Source organism: Echinops telfairi, unplaced genomic scaffold (genome assembly GCF_000313985.2).
Source record: "Echinops telfairi isolate 266 unplaced genomic scaffold, ASM31398v2 ScPeMD7_23;HRSCAF=83, whole genome shotgun sequence".
Classification (NCBI taxonomy): domain Eukaryota; kingdom Metazoa; phylum Chordata; class Mammalia; order Afrosoricida; family Tenrecidae; genus Echinops; species Echinops telfairi.
In genome coordinates, this window is record NW_022103920.1 from 7027858 (window position 1) to 7051423 (window position 23566).

Consider the following 23566-nt stretch of genomic DNA (forward strand, 5'->3'; position numbering starts at 1 on the left):
TTTTAAGACCCCAGACGCTGTATCTTTTGATAGGCAAGCACCATCAGTTTTCTTCACCACATTTGTGTTCAGTGACTATGTCAGGAAGGTGTGCATCATGGAATGCCAATTTAATAGAATCAAGTGTTTTTGTATCCAATGTCCATCTGCTGCCTTAAATACTAAACCTATAAATATATGCACATAGATCTATTTTATTTCCCCATCACTGAATGGGGTTTTAAAGACTAGTGTCCCCCCAGGAGTTCTGGTAGTGTTGCTTGCTAAGTGTTACCTATAAGGTCAGTGGTTCAAATCCACCAGCCACTCTAGAGTAGAAAGATTAAGTTGTCTGCTCCCATGAAGATTTACAGCCCTGGAAACCCTATCTAGGGTTACAGTGTGTTAGAATACTTGATGACAGTGGGTTAGGGTTTTTCAGTGTCCACTCAGAGTGAAGTTAATGAGGGAGAAGGTGGAGGACGAACACTGGGAAATGAAATAGGCTGTCTTAAGAACATTCATCACAATTTTAAATAAGCCACATTCATGGGCAGTTTTATTTAACAACACAGAAATCAACATTTGTACCAGAGCACTTAAATGTAACATTTCTAAAATTTTATATACATACACTCCCCCGGCCCCTCCCTCTGAATACACACAGCAAAACAAAGGTCCACTCAAATGATTTTGACATGTACAATACAGTGGCACTGGCAAGTCAAACTGTGTAAGCAGTTTCACTACCCTCTCTTTCAAATGACCCCACCACTAGTAAGACAACTCACTCTGCCCGCTAAACTTCTAATCTAACCATGCAAGTCTGCGTTGTCAATCTGGACAGAATGGAAGTCTTTTAAAAGAGAGCACAATGCTCACTGCAGACTTACTTCATAATTAAGCTAAACTATGGTTTTGCTGACTACAGAGAAGAGTTGCAGTTTAAAAACTATCTCAGGGCAACAAATTGGGGTTCAAAGGAGTATCTTCCAGCCTCTGTGGATTTCATTCTAGTTTTAAGATGCGTTCCAATTGCCCCATCCTCTTTTGGATTGGGATTCTGCTACAGAGATTAACAAGGTTGGGCAGTTCTGATCCCACAGCAAGAGACAGTTGTTCATGAAGGCAAATACATTCCACAGCCTTGTCTGATCCTGAACTACCCTCCACCCTCTGTGGCTCCAGGAGAAGAGACCAATTGTACCTTGGATGCGAATCTAGCTTCCGTTCATTCGTGTATACTGCAAAACATGGCAATTTGATCATTTCTACATGTGTGATCCAGTAACACTGATTACACCGTTCAAGTTGTACAACCCATCTCATTATCCAAATGACTCTATTACTGAGTTGTGTAAAAATATTCTCGTCTTGTTATGCTGTGTGATACTTCAAGCATCTCAAAGAAAGGGGCAAAAAACACCAAAACGCTACAAGTGACAATAAGGGAGAAAGTAAGAAAGGCACCAGGGAACAGAGATCAGGTGGTATTCTTATAGCTAATCCAGTCGGTTACGACACATGCACACGTGAATTAAACAGTGCCCGGTCCTGCTCCATCCTGCCCAATGTTGCACCCACTGTGTCAATCCATCTCAAGGGCCTTCCTCCTATTCTCTGTCGACTTTACCACACGTTGATGTCATTCACCAGGGACCCATCTTTTCTGATGATATGCCCAAAGTATCTAAGACAAAGTCTTTCCAGCCTTGCCTACAAGGACTATGGCCATACTTCTTCCAAGACAGATCTGTTCTTTTGGTTGTCCATGGTACTTTCAATACTCTTTGCTAGCACCACAATTTAAATGCATCAATATTCTTTAGTCTTCCTTATTCAGTGACCAACTTTCACATGCATAAGGTGATTAAACATACCATGGCTTGGGGTCAGGTGCACCAGTAGTCCTCAAAGCAACACCCTAAAGAATTTTTATGCACCAGATTTACCCAATACAATGCATGTTTTGATCTCTTGACAGCTGCTTTTTGACTGGATCCAAGACAAAATCCTTGACAACTTCAATCATTTCTTCACTTACTATGATGTTATCCATTGGCCCAGTTAGGAAGATTTTGTTCTTTACATTGAGTTGCAACCCATTCTGAAGGCTGTAATCCTTTTTTCTTCTTCTTTCTAGGCAGTGAGAGTGAGTCACTGACTGAGGCAGTGAGACAGTGAGAGGGTAAGTGAGAGTGAGAGAGAGAGTGTGAGAGAGAGAGAGAGAGAGAGGCGCGCAGAGTGAGTCAGTGACTGAGTGAGAGAGTGAGTGAGGCAGTGAGTGTGAGAGAGAGTGAGGCACTGAGTGAGGCAGTGAGAGAATGTGTGTGCAGCAGTGAGTGAGTGAGGCAGTGATTGAGACAGTGATACAGTGAGTGAGAGAGGCAGTGAGAGAGTGTGAGGCAGTGAGTGAAACAGTGAGTGAGGCAGTGAGAGTGAGGCAGTGAGAGAGGCAGTGAGTGAATGAGACAGTGAGAGAGTGAGTGAGTGAGTGAGTGAGAAAGAGTGAGAGAGGCAGAGTGAGGCAGTGAGAGAGGGAGTGAGAGTGACTCACTGAATGAGGCCGTGAGTGAGTGAGTGAGTGAGTGAGGCAGTGAATGAGTGAGTGAGTGAGTGACAGTGTGAGACAGTGAGAGAGTGAGGTAGTGAGTGAGTGATAGTGTGAGACGGTGAGTGATTGAGGCAGTGAGAGTGAGGCAGTGAGAGAGTGAGAGTGAGACAGTGAGTGAGTGAGTCACAGAGAGGCAGTGAGACAATGAGAGTATGAATGTGTGAGAGAGTGAGAGTGAAACAGTGAGAGAGTAAGGCAGTGAGTGAGGCAGTGAGAGAGTGTGTGCGCGGCAGTGAGTGTGACATGGCGTAAATGAGACAGTGAGAGTCAGTGAATGAGACTGAGTCAGTGAGTGTGTGAGACAGTGAATGAATGAGTGAGACAGTGAGTGAGGCAGAGAGTGAGGCAGTGAGAGAGTAAGACAGTGAGACAGTGAGGCAGTGAGAGAGTGAGAGTCCTGAAGGCTGTAATCCTTGATCCTCATCAACAGGTGCTTCAAGTCCTCTTCACTTTCAGCAAGCAAGGTTATCTCATATGCCCATCACAGGTTGTTAATAAGCTTTGCTCCAATCCTGATGCCACATTCTTTATATAACCCAGCTTCTCTGATGATTTGCTCAGCATACAGATTGGCCAAGTACGGTGAGAGGATACAACCCTGACACACCTTTCCTGATTTCAAAACAGACAATATGCCGCTGTTCTGTGCCTCTTGATCCCTGTATAGTTCCGAAAAAGCACAATGATCTGTTCTGGAATTCCCATTTTTCTCAGGACTATAGTTTGTTAGGATCCACAGTCAAATGCCTTGGCATAGTCAATAAAACACAAATAAACATCTTTCTGGTCTCCTCTGCTTTGAGCCAAGATCCACCTGACACCAGCAATGATATCCCTTGTTCCACTCTTCTGAATCCAGCCTGAATCTTGAGCAGCTCCCTGTCAATCTATTGCTGAAACCACTGACGACCAGGGCAGAATACCCTCAGCAGGAGAGGGGAGATGGACTTTGCAGGTGCACTCTCCCTTCACGACAGTGCCCTTGGCTCCTAATCTCTGGACCTTTCCAAGTTCTGCCCCTCAATGTTCAATGCTGGCTTTGACACTCAGCTCAAGAAGCAACGTGTAACATGCCAAGGTAGGTCATTGTTTTTTTAATCAAGATTAAGTTTTTTCTTTGCCAGTTTCAATCCTGGCCCTCTAATTAGCAAGTCCTCAAAATGGGTGTTGGCTGGTGAGGGTGCCACATACCATGTGCAGAAAGGAAGCCTACCAGTCTGCCTCTGATCTCCACCCCAACCCATTTCCTCTCTGCCAACCCCAAGTCCACTAGGACCTGAAGAGGGAAAAATTAGGAGAGATTCTTCTTCCTTGTCTTAGTTTTCTTTTTTTTGAAAGACTGTATTAAGAAATACTTGGCCAACTTCTGACCCTAGACATGCCAAGGACACAAGTATTATTAAAACAGGAGTCCTTGTCCACCAAGACAATCCCCTTACTGGAAGAGGATGCACCAATAAGAGAGAAGTGTAGAGACCAGGTGCTACCTAGGGTTCACAAGCTTCCCGCTATGGACTCTGTAGGTAGCACACTTAGGCCATAAGAAAGCTGTCCAGGCAGATATGGTGGTGGCAGGGGCAGAAAACACTACAGGTTTCTGACCCCACACACTAAAGGTCTCTGGAGGTTTTGTGCAGGAGCCCATGTGAACACCAGGCATATGCACTGTCACTCAGCATTGGCTGGCTTCTTATCAAGAGGACCTCTTCAAATGTCACTTTATCAAGAGTTTCCCATGCCTGGGCCAGATAGTTTTGGGCCCTGTAATATGGAGCAAGGGCAGTGTCTGACCTCCCGACTGCAAGGAGAGAACCACACCCCATGACCACATCAACTGCCCAGGATGGGTCCTCCGAGGTAGAAGTTAGACATACCACCAGCCTCCACACTTCACCAACTCACTGCTTCTCTGGCTTCAATGGTCCCCGACAGGGATCACACAGATCGTACAGGTTACAATTCAGGGTCTAAAACGACCAGCACACAATTCTTTTAGAACAGCCTCCTTAGTTGTGGCCAGTCTGGCCCTTGGCCCCATCCTCCTCACTCACACATTTTACAACGCTTTCACAGCTCTGACACTAAATGTCCAGAGGGAGCCCGCTCTGCTGGGAAGATTCAGCCCAAAGGCCCTCAGTCTCAGCTGCTAGGTCAGCAAACCCAGTTCTCCAACAAATGCCTGGAGGCAGCCCACAAAGCCAGCAAAGTTCTTGCCTAAAGACATTCGGTTCTCTTGCTCAGTGGTCCTGTAAGGCCACTGTTTGCCTTGTACTGACTTCATGGTTCTACTGTCTTCACTAACACAGTTCTCTCCTGGATCGAGGTAGTTCAGCAAAGGGCTCTCACATCCACTCCTGGCTCTTCTTTCTGGAGAGTCATGAGGCTTCCTTTTCTACACAGGGAATGCTTCATATTAAGCCCAGGAGGACAGCAAAACTGACCAATCCCCACAATAGGGTCATATACACTGTACTGTCACAGTCACCCCACCCACCCAGCCCCATTCCACCCAGTGACCTGTCTCTACTTCAAAGCCAGTCACTAGGGAGCCAACTCTGACTTGTGGAGACCACTCGTGTAGTTTTCAATGGCTGACTTTTCAGAAGTAGACCAGCTTTCTTCCATGGCACCCGGGTGGACGTGAACCTCCAATCTCTCAAGGAGCTGCCATGTGGGGTAATGTTCGCACCCCTGGGACCTCAATAAACAGACTAATGAATGCTGATCTTTGCACCAGCTTCACCCTGGGATACCCACCACCCACTGCCAGCTCTTGTGCACCCAGACCCACAGCACCCCTACAGGACATAGAACTGCTCCCTCCACAGGGCTTCTGTCAACATTCACAAGAGCAGACAGCCTCTGCTTGGGTGGCTTGGATCACTGTACTACTCTAGCGCCCCTCTGGGACACGTGGGAAAAATAAACTTCTTTCAGGAGAATTTTGCAGTTAGATTCACATTTGAAATTAGTTTCAAAGAAAACAAACAGCTAAACAATCAGTCTTTTATTCGATGTGGTGTAACAGCAAACACTGCTCTCCTGGGCTGCTCCCTGTAGCCTGCCTGCTCTCTTCCCCTTCCTCAGTTTTCCCTTCCACTGAATTCCAACCTACTGAAAATCTCAGCACTCGAAACACTATTACAGTAAATACAATAAAGGGGGGAAAGGCAAAAAAAACCTGCCTGAATTTGGAATTTTATAAAGTATCCAAATATATTGACATTTTCCTATAGTCCATGCAGACCAAAAAAGTTTACGAGTGCCATATACTCACAATGTGTTAACTCTACAGAGATCAGTCCTTTATATAATCACTCCCCCTAGTAAGAGCCATCCCATTAGAAAGGATTTGGTCCCGCCACATCATGAAAGAACACATCCCTTTGAAAACTCATGCACCTAGAATAGTATGTGCTAGTGCTTTGTGGTTCATCACTTAAATAATAGTAATCACCTTGCTGGTTTCAGGGCTTCATTTATTATTCTAAGAGTTGAATGCTCCACATGATGTGTCTATACCACCACCCCTGTACACTCCCCACCCCGGCTGTGTTAGACAATAGGCAGGGCAGCCTCACAGACAGCACACTAGCAGGTTAACAGAACCCTTCCTTTCTCTAGAACAGTGGTTCTCAACATTTTTCTGACGCCGTGACCCTTTAATAAAGGTTCCTCATGTTGTGGTGACCCCCAACCATAAAATTACTTCTGTTGCTACGTCATAACTGTAATTTTGCTACTGTTATGAATCGGGTAACCCCTGTGAAAGGGTTGCGACCTACAGGTTGAGAGCCGAGCAATTCCCAGCTCTTAGTCAACAGCATGTATGGAGACAGACTCACTACACAAAACCAGGCTCCAGGAAGTATTGACAACCCTGAGGCAGCAGACCAGCAAACCAGTTGCTTCAGGTGATCACATCTTCCCGCCCAGTTAGAGTAAGCAGTCTGCTCCGTTCTATTCATATCTTCAAGAGGCTGTGAATTCAATTCAAAGGACCAAGGTATGAGATATGCTTCAAAATCTTTTAAATATAAAGACGTGGTGATAAAAGAATTAAGGCGTTCAGCTCTAGCTCTGTGGGCTGGCACACCCAGGTAATTTATAAATTACCAATCAAGGGTTCATGAGGGAAGGGGCAGGGGGGAAGGAGAGAAAAAATTAGGAGCGGATGCCAGGGGCTTATGTGGAGAGCTAATGTTTTGAGAATGAGGGCAATGAATGTACAAATGTGCTTTACACAATTGATGTATGTATGGATTGTGACAAGTTGTATGTTCCCCTGATAAAATGATTAAAAAACAACAACAAAAAACCTAGCAGCCTGGAATATATGAAGTATATAAAAAAGAATGTCTATGTACTTATTTTGTACTTGAGTTTTAAAACTAAATGTAACAATTTTTTTAAATGAGTGTTGGTTAAGCTTATCCAGAACTACAGAAAAGGGTTGTCCCCAGAAAACCTGTGTAGACAAGGCATGGTAGCAAAATTGTCTGCCCTCCTCAGCTAACTTCACAAGGGCGGCCACCAGCAGCATTAGCAGCCCAAGGTCGATTCCCTTGAGGCAAAAGTTAGACATGCCCTTGACCCCTCACCAAATCCGACACTAATTGACCCTCCCCCCCACCACCACCATGGCACCCTCTAGTTTTCTGCTGGATGTGACCAACTCCTTGGAATGATTACACAGAAAGTAGACAATACATTACAGTTTGTCAGGAAGTAACAGGTTACATACATTTCAGGGTCAGAAACAACTCAGGATACAGCTCCCCACGTAAGCCTGACACCTGTGCTACAGTCCCTACTCAGTCCAAGTGCCCAAAGACACTCCACTCTCAAGGCCCTCTTTTAAAGTTCAGCTCTAGCTCTGTGGGCTGGCACACCCAGGTCCACCACATGCTGCAGGGGCTTGGCTTCCTTAATCTGTGGGCACTGTCTCCTCCTGATATCCTGGCAGTCTCCTACTTCTGCTGCCTCCACTTCTCACTCCCTCCCCCACTTTATTAAGAGGTGACAATTCTGGGTTCTGATCAAGGAGGTTCTCAGCATGGGAATAATCTCAGGCCCAAAGGACAAGTTCCACTCTTGGCTCACCTTTCTTGGTGTTCTGGAGATCCACTGGTTCCTGCCTCTGAGATGGCTCGTTTCCAACAAAACTGATCCAGCCCCTCATTTGGGTTCCATATACTGGCAGTTTTGCCTGGTCCCACCCTCAAGCGCCTGATTTACATTATTAGCAAGGCAACCTGCAGCATCTCACATTTGCATACTCTGAGCCAACCCTTTGGTGTTCCGGCAAAGCTCGTGGCAAGGGCCAAATCTAACTCCCTGCCACCACACTGAGCCATCCACTCTGAGCAGCTCAGCATACTCATGCCTGTTTGCTCCAAACAACACGCAGAGGCTTGGTTTTCAAGGTTGTCAGTAACCTTGTGCTTACACTGTGGTTTTTAGTTTTGAAAGTCTCTAGAGACATTTGCTAAAGGAATGCCTGCGTTCTGAGTACACTGAGATAAACAAAACACATAGTAAATCTGTATTGTATAAGGACAATTATAAACTTTAAAGTCACATGGGAGGGGGAATGGTATTTTGTTAACTGGGAAGCTCTAAAAACTTGCTGTCATATTTAGTACAAAGTAGAAAGAAAAAAAAAATCACACCAATACTGTGGGAAATGAAGCAACTGATTAAATACCAAAGTTGCTCCCCAAGTCCGTTTCTGGAAAAGAGGTTATTTCCACGCCAAGAAAGACCTCCATCTAGCTTTGTGCCTGTCTGAGTAACCAGCTGCTGTCCTATCTGTCAAGCAGCTCAATGAAACCAGAATGCTCTCTGGTGGCTCATCTGTGAAAAGCCAGCAGCACTGCTACCACTAGGAATTCTTCTCTAGACCTCTGCTGGGAACGAGATCTGTGCAGGGTTCTACTTGGGGGTAGCTTGGTGAGTCAAGTCAACACAGGAGAGGCACGGTGAGGGTGCAGGGCTAGAGCTCGGAAAAGAACCCAGTCCCAGCCTTCACGACACTTACATGGCAGCGGCTGGTGACGGGCACTTTCTGCAGGTCTACGTCTGTCTCCTCACTTAGTCTGCTTCTCCGTAAGTTCACGGGCTCTTTGCGTATGTACTAGCAAACATTCAGGATTGAGTGTACCCAATTAACTGATTTTAGGCCACGCCTTAACAGAAAGTTAGAGGAGCAATAAAGAGAGTTTCGATTAGTAAAAAATTACACTTGGATAAAACCCAGAACCAACTCAGGGCCCCATAAAATCAAGCCAGTCAGAATGTTTGAGCAGCCAATACTCCCAAGCAATCCTTTCAAAACAGCAGATCATCTTTTAATAAGGACTTTGAGAAATCCCTGGCCTTGTTCCTAATGACCTTAGTATTTCAGATGATGCGCACACAGCAGTCACACACAGACATGTAACACGCACAGAAAAGGAACTCCTGAGGGGTTTGCAAAGACCACAGAAGGCATGTCAGTTCTCAAGACTTGGGTTTCCCCCCCCCAAATTCCCTTAAGCAGCAGGGGCACTTTTCAAAACTAAATTTCATGGACAATTCCTTCCTTTGAAATACATACAATTGTAGTTGAAATCTTAGAGATTTCAACTGACCTAGCTCCCCACCCCTAATCTATGAGGTGCCTCTAAGGAACCAACCAGAAGCTCACCACCAGCAAGCACTGTGCTGATCAAAAAGGAATGAACACCCCCCCACCCCCAACATAGCCTTTACTTTCAAAACCCTGAGATTCCTGTGTGGTATTTAAATAACGCCTGCTAGCCTACATTGTCTCTCCCAACAGCAGGGAGGCACTGGTCAGAGCATGGGAGAAGCTGGGAGTGGTCCTTCTGTTAAGGACAGGCAGAGCAAGGGTGCACTGCCATGTCAGCAGACCTGAACTTCGGGCTGCAGTGGCCATCCCTGACTTGGATGGAATTCTGCTAGGAATGAATGCCCCCCACCCCCCGGGGGGGAAAAAACGCATTGTATCGCCCTGCTGGGAAGGTCTGTCAGGTTAACAGAGATTAAACAAATACACTGAATGGGAGGTTTCAAGGAGGTCATGTAAAAGGCCATTATCTTTTAAATTCCATTTTTCAATGAATCTTTTAAAGCCCTTCAGAGATGTCAAGACATGTGGAGATCTCCAGGGAAGCAGGAAGCAGACACTGGGAGGAGATAGGAATCCCCCCAGAGCTGATACGAGGCCTCAGTAGGAGAAACGAACTGGTGTTTGCTAAAAACATGGTGTTCCTGTCATAGTAGCATGAAGTAACTAAGGAAAATACCTTCTGTGAGCTACTGCTCTTTCTCCCACACATCATTAGGAAGTAGGTTGAAAGATTTTTTTCATAGCCCTTCAATACCTTCTCCACTCCTGGGAAAGATATGCATCAGAAATAGTTCTTGGGAGAAAAAAAAAAATCGACATAGGTTTGTGTTTTGCATGCATCTGAAAGGAGACACCTCCCCCAGCTGCATGGTGTGTCCATCCGGAAGAAACCAGTGTGCCAAAGTGGATCAAAAGTGGAGCTATTAAAAATAAATAAATAAAATAAAACATTTTTTTAAAGTGGAGCTATTATGTAAGACAGCATTCCAGATGATTGGAAAAGAACCCAGGCCTCTAATGAATAGTCACTTCCTAAGCTAGTAAGCAATACTCAGGTTTCTTATAAAAACCATCAGCTATGGTTGCAAGCAATTATTTGGGTTCTCTGTACTACATTTTACTGCCTCTGATTAATTTATTAGTTCAAGAATTGGGTTTTATCAAGCTAAGAAAGGCTAAAATGTTATAGGGACATCTTCATCAAACTGAACTACACAAAGTATCATACTAATTGCTAATTATGAGCACATTTTTAGAACACATTCTCCATCTCCAAATGCCTGGCAGCCCTTGGAGATAAAAGTCATGGAATATATTTTGTTAAATAATCTGAAATATTGTTTGAGTCTTATTCTGCTGAAAGTGAGAGAGCTAAGGAACTAGGTCAGGGGGACAGAGGAAGTCCGGCCTCTAAACAACCAAGAGAAAGCACTGGAAACCCACCAGCTACAGTCAGTTGAGTCTTTCCTTTCTCTGTGTAACAAGGAGAAGGAAGCAGGCCTCATGAACCCAAAGGCAAGGACGGGGAAGAGACGCTGGCTGAGGAAAGCACTGCTTCAGCAGGCATTTGTGTAAATAAAGAAGCCATGGCCTTACTACTAGCTGTTCTTGACACTTTTAAGGGTCATCACAGAAGTTTTTTCAAGTTCTCCAGGGCACCAGGCGAGGACGATCTTGGGGTCCCACTCAATCCTGCAATCAGCCCTCGGACTGCTGCTTAACCTCACCAAGAGGCCAGAACACCTGGAGCCCACCTCTCACTGTGACAAGGCCTTGTCTCACCAGGTGACCAAAGGGAGACATTTCACCAGTCTCCTACAAGAGTGCCTAACAATTTGTCACCAACTCAAAGGCACCACCAATTTTAAACTTCATCCGTTTTTTTCCTGAACCATTCAGGAAAATGCTACCAAATGTGATTGAAGTTTTGCTAAAACCAATTATAAGATGCACAGTATATTCTACATTTCATCAGCAAGAACTTTACAAGAAAGAAAAGTCCAAGACCAACCACTTACCCTTTCCATCTAACAAGAACTCAATAATCTCTGCAGAGTTAAAGCACTGGGCAAAGATGAAAGATCAGAAAATTGGAGTTTGGTCCCGGTTTTACTTAAACTCACCAAAACTGTATGGTTCTGAATAAACCATGTAATATCATTAGAGCTAATTTAACATCTGTACCCTGTGGAAAACAGGTCTCACAGAACTGTGTGGAGAACTGTGTGCAATGCCTGCTTCCACTATTCCTGCCAAGTCTGAGTAACATCAGCGCTTGACCAAAATAAGAAATCATCAGTCTCCTCTTAATGGTTGGGTGGTGCAGTATTAAAAAAATTAACGTGAAAAAAAAAATTTTAATGGACTAAATCCTGCCATCTTATTCGTTCATCAATATCCTATTTATGTTTCTAAAATTATCTGAAATTAGAAATTAGATAAAATGACAAACTATTAGAATGGATACAATTGAGAACCCAGAGCCTCACGACACAGACTACAGACGGTAAAGATTTCACAGATGTCACATGCATTGCAGCACAGCAGAAAGTAATTACGGAAACTCTGCAAGAGCAGCTATGAAAGTTTATTTTCTGTGGAGAACAAATTTTTGAGAATGATGAGGTTAACGAATGTACAAATGTGCTTTACACAATTGATGTATGTATGGATTGTGATGAGTTGTATGAGCCCCCAATGATTTAAAAAAAAAGAAAGAAACTTTATTTTCTGCTGATAGTCGTCAGAGCCATCATTCAAGTGCTCAGAACTGGATTTCTTGCCTTGTGATATTGTGCTGGGGAAAAAACAAAAATGGGGCTCTTTTTAAAAAAGTGTAGTTTCAATCCTACTGGAAAAGGAAGGGGTATCCTCTTGTAGTTGCCCTGATTCCTCTACGGTGGGGGTGCATTCTTCTTCCCACCAAAGGAAGCCCTCTGCTACACATTTAGGCAGCTTAAGCCGAATCACCAATTCTGAAAAGGGAAACCTGTGCATTTCAGTCTTTTCTGACCAGCAGGACTAACCCGGCGCCTGGGCCCAGACCAGCCTGCTGAAGGGAAGCTACTTGTAGCGAGAGGTCATTTCAACCAAAGCCCTGAATCAGGGAAAGAATCCTGTTCACCACAACGCAGTTTCTCTCACAAATTCAAATGATGATCCTCAAGACCCAACCAATGTCTCTTAGACATGCAATCTGAGAAAAGCTCTGCGTTATTGGGAGTCAGAATATGAATGCATGCTAATTAACACTCCTTGGAAACTAAGCTTGCATGAATTTAAGTATTTACTAACATACTGTCCCCACTATGATTCTAATGTATAAAGGTGCACAAGTCATAATAGTGTCTATTACTTTGAATTAAAGTCTACTTTGCCCAAGACAAAAGGAAGTACTTTAAAAATAAATTATACAATTTCTGAACTCAAAGTGCAATCAATAACTGTACATTGAAAATACAATGTTTGTGAAAACTTGAAAAGAGATTATACAGCTCTACAAAGCAACTCATTCTGTGAAGAAACCCATTATTGTAAATTAAAGTCACCAACCTGAGTAAACAAAAATTACGATACAAGCACCTCTACCATGTTTAAAAATTTTTTTAAATCGCTGTGTAATAATTTCATAAGGAATTGATTATAGTCAGTAGTTCACTTCAGCAGTGTGCCAGGAATCAAATTTGACACTGAATTAATACGTACGGTTCCCGAGAGGACATCGTGGGGACAACAGTTGAGAAGGTGACTCTTGCAAACTCTGTCATCGCTGAATTTGATGCGCTGACGAGTCGTATCTCCTGTAACATAGAGAAGTTGATAGTATCCCAGATTAGACAACTGGAAACCATTCTTTCTTCAGACTCCTGTGTGTGGCTCTACAGGCACACAAACTAAGACAGCCACTCGAGGGGGCTAGTTTTCCAGGTGACATCCTCTAGAAAAACTACTTCAGACAGCATGCTGTTGCAGTATGTGTACTGCAGGTGTTAACTCAGAAAGTCCAAGTGGGAAAGCAATACATTCTGGTAAACAGAGTATTTCAGAAAGGCATAGACTTGGAGAGCAGGAATGGACCGTAAAGATTACTGAGTCCAACTCCTTCGTACTGTGGATGAGTAAATGAGTCTCTGAGAGCTGGGGGGAACTGCAGAAGACCCAAAGGAGTTTCTAACCATTGGGATTCAGTGTTGGTCATTTCTGACAGTCATTGAAAAATGTAAAAAAAACCCAAGTTGGCCAAGGTTTGATACACACTTTGCTTGCAGCCGTCCACTGAGCCCGAGTTCCACTCCATCCCCTATCCTGTTCTTGGTGCTGCAGGAAGGGGTTAGGGAGGGGAGATGGCTTACAAACCTGGAAGGAGGGAGTCACACTGTGTTCCACACTGCGGCACAGGCCTACCGCCCCACTGCCATTATCTGCATAGAACACAGTATATCTGAAATCCCCAAATCCCTAATGCTCATCTAAGATGGTAGCTAAGAATGAGAAAAGTAACTAGCTTTAATAAACAAAATGTTGACATTAGGAGAAACTAATTTTGGAATTTTTTTGTAAAACCAATTGAAAAAATCCTCGGAATGGTTCTTCTTACTATGGAGAATGATAAGTCCTAAGAAATGTGTTTTAGCTCAAATGTTAAGATCCTTGATGGATGAAAACCTACTAGTGAGTCACTGAAGCAAGAACAATGGTGGGTAGCAAACCACAACTACAATCACCTCTGTAGGTTGCAGGATGCCTGGAGCTCACTAAACACTGGCATCAAGGAAGTGAGTCACTGACTTCCATTAACATTTATATTTTCAAGTGTGAACAGTACAAGAAGCAAAACTTTCTCTTTTCATGTGATTTTTTTTTAATGAACTAGATATGGTCATTTTTTAAGTGGAACAAACTTTTGCTCCAATTGTTTTAACTTGCTTACAATGACTTCTGAACATTTTCATCTACCACCAGGGTAGATTTAATATTTCACCAACGGTGAACAGCTCACATCACAGCTTCAGTTCAACAAGGGGTTTTCTGGAGGCTAGTCCCTGGTTCAAGTAGGCTGCATCTGACAACAATGTTGGGAATTGCCCTTTCAGTGTGCACGCCTGCTTCTATGATGAATGTTGCTATCAGGTCCTTTCTCTTCCTCACCACTTCTGTTCTGTTCGCATTCAGTAATGTATCTGAAAAATTAGGGGTAACTCACGGCTCGGCGAGCAGGGGCCTTCCCGAACGCACACCCCCTCACAGGCTGAAGTAGGCAGGCAGAGATACACTGAACCTTGCATTATAAATGAAAACGAGTCGATTTGTACAGTCAACTCTGCCAGCAATGTCAACACAGCATCGAGGACAGGTTGACCATAAAGATTCTGGGATATGAAAACAAAGTGAACAAGATCAGGGTGGTTTTATTTAATACAAGCAGTGACCAAAGAAGATTATGACTGACAATTGGTTTAAAAAAAAGGTTCAAGGCTCTGGAGAATTGGTCCTTGTGCCGGCTGGGATTGCAAATGTGACTGTTTAAAGTATGTGTTTCATCATCAAGCCTTTGGACAAAGGCCTTCAGCTCACGTTAGGATGGTGCTATGTGACGACGTGCTCCCACCAGACCAGCGACTAGCGGCTTCTTGCTTCCTGGCAGCTAAGACAACTCAACGTCCAATCTGAAACTTAGGGATGCTAATGAAAGGAAAGATCGTGCAAATTTGGAAAGTAGGCAGAAAGACAAAACACAACCACCCACCCACTGAGACCTCAGCACTTGGGAAATACAAGAGTCCCATTCCAAAATAATGGCCCAAGGAGATTCCATGGCGAGTCAGGCTTTACCATAAAAAGAATTAAATAAGTCAAGACATTTTACTAATCAAACATGTCGCGTGACTGCTTTTCCTTAAGAAATCACAGCATTAAATTTAATGCACACGTATGTGCCCCGAACTTATAGTTAACTCACTGCCACCAAGTCAATTGTGAATCATCGTGACCTTAGCGAACAGAGTAGAACTGCTCCATGGGATTTCTAAGCTGTCACTATTTCTGGGAGCAGACAGCCTCATCTTTCTCTTGCAGTTCTAACTGCTGACCGTGTGGTTAGTAGCCCACTGCACCGTCAGGGCTTCGTGAAGACAAGTTAAGCAGGTAAGTTTGAAAAACTACAAATATGAACATAGCTTGTAGCATTCCTGGTGAACTTTAATAAAAAAGAATCTTCTATAAATGAAGAAAAAATTTTTTAAATCCTCACAGCATACAATGGAGGCTGGCTTTATAAATATTTTATAACTAGTTAAAAAAAATAAACACAGCACCAAATACAAGGTAGTGCTATTACAGAGAAGTCTAGAACACAAATAAATAAACCTTAATAAACAAGACACAGAAATACTCTTGAGAGGGACTAGCAACTGAATGTCTGCTTATAGATGAAACGTTTTAAAGGAACTTTAAGGATAAACATTAAAAAATAACTTAGCTACATTCCCATGCAGGTATTTAACAGATCGATTAGGGTTTATGTCATGGAAATATAATCCATTAAACAGAAAATTTTAAAATAAAATCACCAATCACATCAGGTTCAGCCCAAAATATCTAGCCCAAGCTATGTTTTGCCTAGGAAACTCAGTAAAATAACACCATTAAAATTTTTTTTATAAAGACTACAAATGGGGAACAATCAGGAACCATACTGGCTTAATTCAAGGGATTATTTTATAAAGTTGATGTACTGTTGGCATTTCTAGACATATATTAAGGGCCTAGGGATAGGGCCTAAAGCAGGAAGAAAAAAGCCCTGTTATCAAAGGGTTAGGTCAAAATCGCAAAACCCCACCTCTCCTTGAACATCTCCCCCCCCAACATGCCTTCTGGGTGGGGCAAAGATTCAAGGAAAGAAATGCTCTACTTTCAAGAAGCCCATGATGTTGGCTAGAGAAAAATAGATACATAAACTTCATAAAGTTGGTGAGAAAATTCCATTGACCACCCCCCCAGGTAAGTGGCATGATAGAGAATACAAGCAGCCAGGCCCAGGTGTCCAATGGGTGCTTTTGGTGGGTGCTGCCTCAAGACTTCTAAGACGGGAATGGTCAACATGACCATTCTTGTGGGGGTGGGAGGGAAGGGTGGGAGGTCACCTGGGCTGGGAGGATCTAGGAAAGAGGGCTGTCTGGGGCTGTCTGCACCATGTGGTTTTAAGAGTCGCGCCTCAATTCCAACTCTAGGTCAGTTTCTCAGAAGACAGGCTCAGAAATTACCTCAGTGGAGCTGCCAGTGAGCTTTGTTCCTCTTCAGGTGGCCCTGCCAGACTTCTTGAGTACCAGGGGAGGAGGAGCTTGCATTCTGGTGCGGACCCCCTGACAACCCCAAGTACAGGGTCTTCGGGGAAGGGCTGGGTAGGAGCATTGGAAAGAGGAGGTTGGAAAGGCTTAAAGCATTAAGGAGAGGGCACACTTTGAAGGAAAAAGGGCTGAGATCAGAGAAAGGGATGGAGCATTCTGGGATGGAATGATATCTGCAAACACAACTCATGAAGACAGAGAGGTCTGGGAGCAATAGACAAGACTGTATCTCCCTTTGGCAAAGGGTTCCTGTAGAACAGCAAAGCGGGGTAAAAATTTCATTTCCTATATAATTGTTTAGTCTTCTTAGCCCAGATTTTAAAATGTGTAGACACAGTCATGTTGTTTGGACAGTCCCTGGAGAAGGACTGGTTTGGTAGAGGGGCAGAGTAAAAGGGGAAGACAGTCGAAACAATAATCAACAAAATGGCAGTTAACAATGGGCTCACACATGGCACAGGACCTGTTAGTGTTTTGTACACCAGCTCACTGTAAGTTGGAACAGACTCAAAGGCCCCCTAACAAGTAAAAAAAGCAGCGAAAAAACAAGAACGTGAGCAATGGGGCAGAGACGCGTGCATCCTGAGACAAGCACAAATTGAGAGGCCACACCTCACTAACCTGACAAGAATGAACCAGATGCTTTGAGAATGACATGTTACCTTCTTAGAATTAGAAACCTGATTGAGAACTTAGCGGCCTGAACTCTAACGTAACATTAATCCTAACACTAAACTTAACCCTAATCTAACCCTAACCCTAAGTGTAACCCTAAGTCTACCCCTAACTCTAACCCTAACTGTAACGCCAACCCTAACCATAACCCTAGAAAAGAGAGAGAACTTAGCAGCCCAAGTGTTTTTTATCTGAAAAGCAACAACAAAAAATTTGTTGCTATTTTTTACCCAGCAACTACCTTCAAGCTAGCACTTCCCCTCCAGCCTGCTCCTACCCAGCCCTTCCCCGAAGACCCTGTACTTGGGGCTGTCAGGGGGTCCGCGCCAGAATGCAAGCTCCTCCTCCCCTGGTACTCAAGAAGTCTGGCAGGGCCACCTGAAGAGGAACAAAGCTCACTGGCAGCTCCACTGAGGTAATTTCTGAGCCTGTCTTCTGAGAAACTGACCTAGAGTTGGAATTGAGGCGCGACTCTTAAAACCACATGGTGCAGACAGCCCCAGACAGCCCTCTTTCCTAGATCCTCCCAGCCCAGGTGACCTCCCACCCACACAAGAAACCTGATCAATCTTCGGAGATGTCTGTGCAATTGCACACCCACACACACATGTGCTTTAGCTTACCCGTTCCTTGGATGAATGCTCCGTGTGTGAGAGCCGTGAAGACCACACTATGTGAACAGATGTGAAGACTGAGGCAAGTGACCGGTGTCTAGTATGGTGGTTTTCTAGGAGCCTGAGAGTTGGCAATATTTCACATACATAAGGCACGTTGAATCCTTTACTACATAAAATGTATGGCAAGCAATCTTTTAACATTTATGCATAGGTGATCTTGCATAGTACCGTTGGATTTGGGGGAGCCTAAGCAGAGGCTCCATGCTCACAACTGGCTTGGGGCAGTGCAGGTCCCTTCCCTCTGAAGGTAGAAGGGAGTACTTCCGGTTCCCTCAAACACTCAACCTGCAGAATGAGGGTACACCTTCTCTGCCCCCTTCCCTCTTTCTTATCTAACTACAGAGTACTCAGTACTGAGAACACAGCCATGGGAATTCTGCATAAAGACCTCCGAGCCCATTTCCAGTCTAGTCCAGTGTGGGTAGAAACCAGAAGTGCTCAAGTTTTCAGTGGAACCAAGGCAAAAGCAGCTGCTAACACACAGGTAAGTCAAAAAGTATTGCTACATGGGTTCAAGTTCACACATGCAGCCGTTTATTCTAAACGAGTTTACAAGATCTCCGAGTGGCTGCAGACAAGTTAGTCCCATTAGGGTGCCTTCAGAGAAATGTTTTTTTAAAGCAGTGACTTCCAAGAGGTGTTGTTGGTCCTGCTAAATTCAAGGCAGAGAGGTCAGCTTTGTTTTCTGAGACACCAAAGGGGCCATTTACATTGATAAGATTGTCTCAAAAGACACAGAACCATCAAGGGCACTAAAGGAGTTGTTTTCAGAAAATGAAAAACTGCATTGGTGAAAGGGAAACCAGGAAAGTGTGTCAAGGAACTTTGTCACCGTGACAGTGCCCCTATACTCACTCTTTAAGGGCTCTCCTGAGGACACCCCTCTACCACCCTGACCTTGCTTCATTCTGTCCCAAAACTCAAATAACACTGAAAAGGAACATGATTTGAGAACCTCAAAGACGGCCAAACTGCCATTTCACCGTGACAAAATGTGAAGAGTGCAGAATTCTTGATGAAAAGGCTGAGAGATGGAGCCACTGGTGTCAGTCAGGAGGAGGCAAAAGACCAGGTGGAGGCTGTGTGGAGAAACTTAGCTGCACGCTCTATTATGTTGTTTCATACGCGTGTCCACGATTTCATAGTAATGACTTTGACTTACCCTCGTGAGGATCCCTTTCAAAGGCTCTACTAACCTCTCCCACCTACCTTTGTTGTTCCTTTATAATTCAGCTTCAAAATCACCTATGCAAACTCTTTGGTAATAAAGCTCTAAAAAAAAAACCTCATTACTCTTTTACACCATGTTCCCCTGTGAGGAAATACTCGGTTTAGTCCACTATACATTTGCATTTGTTTTATAACTTCCTTTTCAAATGTCAACAGTTCACAATGTATGGTTCACATTACGAAAAAACTCACCACACTGACACAAGATGGCTGTAAATAACTATAAAGTGATACCTCGGTTATCGAACGGCTCCAAGATCCAACTTTCCACTACTTGAACAGTTAAGTCCAAAATAAAACAAAACTGCTTGATGCTGGTTAACTTTGCTCAGCAGTCGAACTGAAAATCCAGTTTGAAAACCCTGTACAGGCCGAGAGTAAGTCACACGGTGTATCTCGCCTCGGACACAAAAGGAGTGACGTTTCAGTTTAAGCGCCGCTCTCCCTCAGATAACACATAGTGCTTGTGTTAGTGTGTTAAAGCATTCTTCAATTTGTTTTTAAATGTGCGTAAAATATTGTAACCATGGCTCCAAAGAAAGTTAGTGATAGCAGCTGCAAAGGTGAGCGGAAAACTGTGAGAACAGTTAAAGAACGAAATCATTGTGAAATTGTAATCAGGTCACCGTTTGTCTGATTTGGCGGCTGACTACAACATGGCTAAGTAGACATTGTTGACATTTTGGGAAGGGGGAAAAGTGACTAAAGAGCTTCATGTAGCAAAAGGTGTGAACTGGCTAACCACGAAACAAAAAACTCAGACCAGGAAAAAGGTTGAAAAGTTACTATTAATTTCAATAAATCAGAAACAACTCGATGGCAGTAGCATATCCTAGACAGTGATATGCAAGAAGTCTCCACAGTCCTGGAAAAAATGAATTTATAAGGGTAATTTTGCGGCCTCAGAACCAATTATTTGGTTTTTCATGATTTTTAAAACTTTTTATTGAGAGCTCTTATAGCTCTTTCCATTTCTTATGGGAAATATGTTGGGTTTTCAAACTTTTCAGTATTCAAACAAGAATTTGGAACTAATTGAGTTCCACAACCAAGGCATCACTGTACTTTACTTGGGAATGATTAATATGACTTGAAATATACAAAACGTTGTAGGAATGTATTGATCACACGGTAACAATGGCAGTGGAAAAAGTCAACTACAGCACTCTTCCTAATATGCTAACCTCCTAACAGCCCTGGTAGTGGTGTAGTGCTTACTTGTTGGGCTGTAATCCACAAGTCAGCAGTTGAAAACCGCCAGCTGTTCCCCTGGAGAAGGAGCGTGCTTCCGACTCCCACAGAGCTGCTGTCTCAGAAACTCCCATGGGCAGTCTACCCTGCTGCTCTATGGTCACTATGAGTGGACATCGACTTGATGCCAGTTGGGTGGGCTGGTTTTGAACCCACCAGAACTTATGAAAGTCCTACGAGTGGTGATGGGACCTCTCCTTCCCTCCAATGCGTCCCATGCAAAAGCAGGGTTATCTCACAATTATCAAAACTGGTATCATTCCCACCATAATGCCATGACAAGCCCAGAAATTTTCACAAATGGAATGCCTATCCCAGAAGAAATGTCCAGAATAAATTCAGTCTTGCTGGATGTGATAAAAAATTAATAATATGGAAAAAATGTACTAGCCCCACATCCATGTAGTCACTTGATACACAACAGGACTGGGAGACAGCCTGGGTAGTCGGCAGAAATACCGCCGGACAGGTCTTTATACACCAACAAAACAGGCCGAATTACTACAGCAGATCTATTCTGCCCCACTCAAATCTAAGCACAGGGTTAGGCTACTGGCAATGTCAATGCCACCACAGGTCTAAGGATACCTGTGTTAGGAAATCTCCCCAGAGACAGCTCTTTTTAGATTTGAGATGCATTAGAAAACGCTAAGTAAACAATTAAAGCAATGTGCAGCCTGCAAATATTTACATTGTAATACTTACATGCAGAGCTGCAATTCTGATACAGTCACAGTCACATTCCAATGTGTGGTGTCTTCCAATATACAAAATTTCTAAGCACAAAATTAGAATAGCAAAAGCTATCTCTGGCTATAAAGATACAGCTGAAACAAATCAAAGAAAAGGTGATTGGCTGATTATCTATTGAAAAAGACAAGTTCCCAGTGGGTGGTGACAGCTCCCAAGAGCCTAGCAAAGCTTTCCCAAATCCACAAACAAGCACAGAACATGAAAAAATGAAAAGAACATTAACAACACAAGTGACAGACATGCAAGCAGCCCAGGAACAAGGGCGGAAAGCTGAATGAGAAAAGGAAAGTGGTGACGAAGGAGATGTGCACTCTCCACCCCACAGAATCCTAGCACCCAACACTGACCCAAGGGACTCTCCAGGCCAGTCAGGAGGGAAGGAAGACAGCCTCAGAGGGAAAGAATTTATTTGTAATGTTTTCTTTCTACGCTAAAATTTTGAGGCAAACATACAAGATAGTAATTACCCATTCTCAGGTGTGTGTTTGTGCTTTGTACTTTTCCCAAATCATGCACCAATAATCAGTCTCAGATTTTTGTCACTTAAACAGTTGAGTGTAAACGTGTGCACACACACATATTGCCTTTAAATCTAGGGCTAGGGTCTGGTAGTGTAAGATGACAGGGCAGATAGGACAGGGCTTCAAAGTTCGTGGAAAAGAGAAATGAAAAGATGACATTTTTCCAGAAACTGTGCTGGCGCCCTGATCTGTTGTCATCTCTGAAAAGGACTAAGCAGCTCAGCCACTGGGGTCACCATTGATGGAGTCTCTTCTGAGCACCAGGGGCACTGAACAGGGCGTGGGGAGGTACAAAGGACAGGACGCCTCTAAAGAGGTGTTTTCTAGGAGCTGTGGGAAATCAAACGCTTTCTAGATAGCGTGGAGCAGCCCAGCACCTTCCCTCATCCCCATCAAGGCACAGGCTGGTAGGTTAGAGGACGTTGCACCTGGGCAGTCTAGAAGGAACTCTGTAGCAATCTCCCAGATCTTGCCACTTCAGCTTTTCCTTCACGTAAATACCTAGACCAGTATGGGGTTTGTACAAAAACGACTTTAGGGGTGTATGATTTTACCTCTTTGACATTTTAAACTCCATTAAATCATCCCTGCCAAGTCACTTATTTACCATGATTAAGAAAATAATTTCCATCTGGCCCTAACACATCTAATAAGCTCTAACTTTTACTGTTGAGAACACTAAATTTAACAGGGTCTAGCTATCACTAAAGAGCCCTGGTGGTCTAATGGTTATGCACTGGGCTGCTAACTGCACAATCAGCCATCGGAAACCACCGGCTGCTCCTCAGAAGAACAGAGCTTTCTACTTCTGTGAAGAGTTACAGTCTTGGAAACTCACGGGGGCAGCTGTACTATGTATGTCCTACAGGGTCATTATGACTCAGCATGGGCTCAATGGCAGTGAGAAGGAACATGATGGCAGAAGGTTAATTATGGCTTCAAGGAGTCCTGGTGATGTAGTGGTTAAATGCTGGGCTGCTAACTGAAAGGTCTGGGGTTTGAAATCACCAGATGCTCTGCAGCAGAACAGATGTGGCAGATTGTTATTACTGGAAAGATGAAAGCCATGGTAAACCTATGGTGCAGTTCTAGCCTGTCCTACAGGGAACAGCAATAGGTTTGGTTGGACTCAGCATCATGGCTCAAATTTCAGCCAAACAATAGGCCTATAGAGTGACCAAGGAGTTCTGGTGGCACTGCAGGAAAAACACTGGGCTGCTAACTGCAAGGTTGACTGTTCAAACTCACGTGGGAGACAGAAAAAGCAATCTGCTCCTATCAAGTTTTCCAGCCTCAGAAACCCTAGCTATTACTACAAGTCAGAATAGTCAAAGACAGGGGATTTGGGTTTTCTTGAGTACAGGGTGAACAATGCCACCAGCAAAGTACTCGATCCTTTCAACAATCAACCATGAGATCAAAAGGGCAGCCATTTTTACCCAAGGAGAAAGCTCAGAAAGCAAGAATGGATCAGAAAGGAGGAGGAAGGGAAACGGTAACTAATAGGGAAGGGAGCTGCTATAATAGGGGACTGCTACCAAGGAAACAAAATGTGTATGGATTGTTGAACAGAAAACAAAACCATTGTGCTGTGTACCCTTCACTCATATCACAAGAGAAAGTTTTTTAAAAGAAAATGACCTAGCTGGGTTACAGTTTTATAACATACTGTTTTCATGGTGTCTCTTTTCCTGGCGGTAACGCTCATAAAATCAGTTTATGAAAGTGAATTGACAACAACAAAAATTACGTGAAGGAAAACACGTTTAAAAAACAGGGAAGGTGGTATGAGTGACTAAGGCTTGACAATTACTTCTAACAGTGCTTCTCAGAGTCACCTCCAGACTTCTTAGATCCCAGATTGCTGGCCCCACCACCCAGAATGC

At 43.8% G+C, this 23566-nt stretch overlaps 1 protein-coding gene across 7 annotated transcripts in view; it reads right to left on the bottom strand.

Annotated features, from left to right (window-relative positions):
• LOC101657258 (putative RNA-binding protein Luc7-like 2) overlaps nt 1-23566 on the bottom strand; it is a 58789-nt gene that overhangs the window by 29007 nt on the left and 6216 nt on the right. For 3 of the 7 annotated variants that reach the window (XM_045288990.1, XM_045288992.1, XM_045288991.1), the window contains one exon: nt 12933-13027. In XM_045288990.1, coding sequence (XP_045144925.1) covers nt 12933-13027 — 95 coding nt within the window. Of the gene's footprint in view, nt 1-8633; nt 8782-12932; nt 16326-23566 lie in introns of those variants that run through there. The other 4 variants (XM_045288988.1, XM_004713966.4, XM_045288989.1 and 1 more) reach the window with 3 other exon arrangements.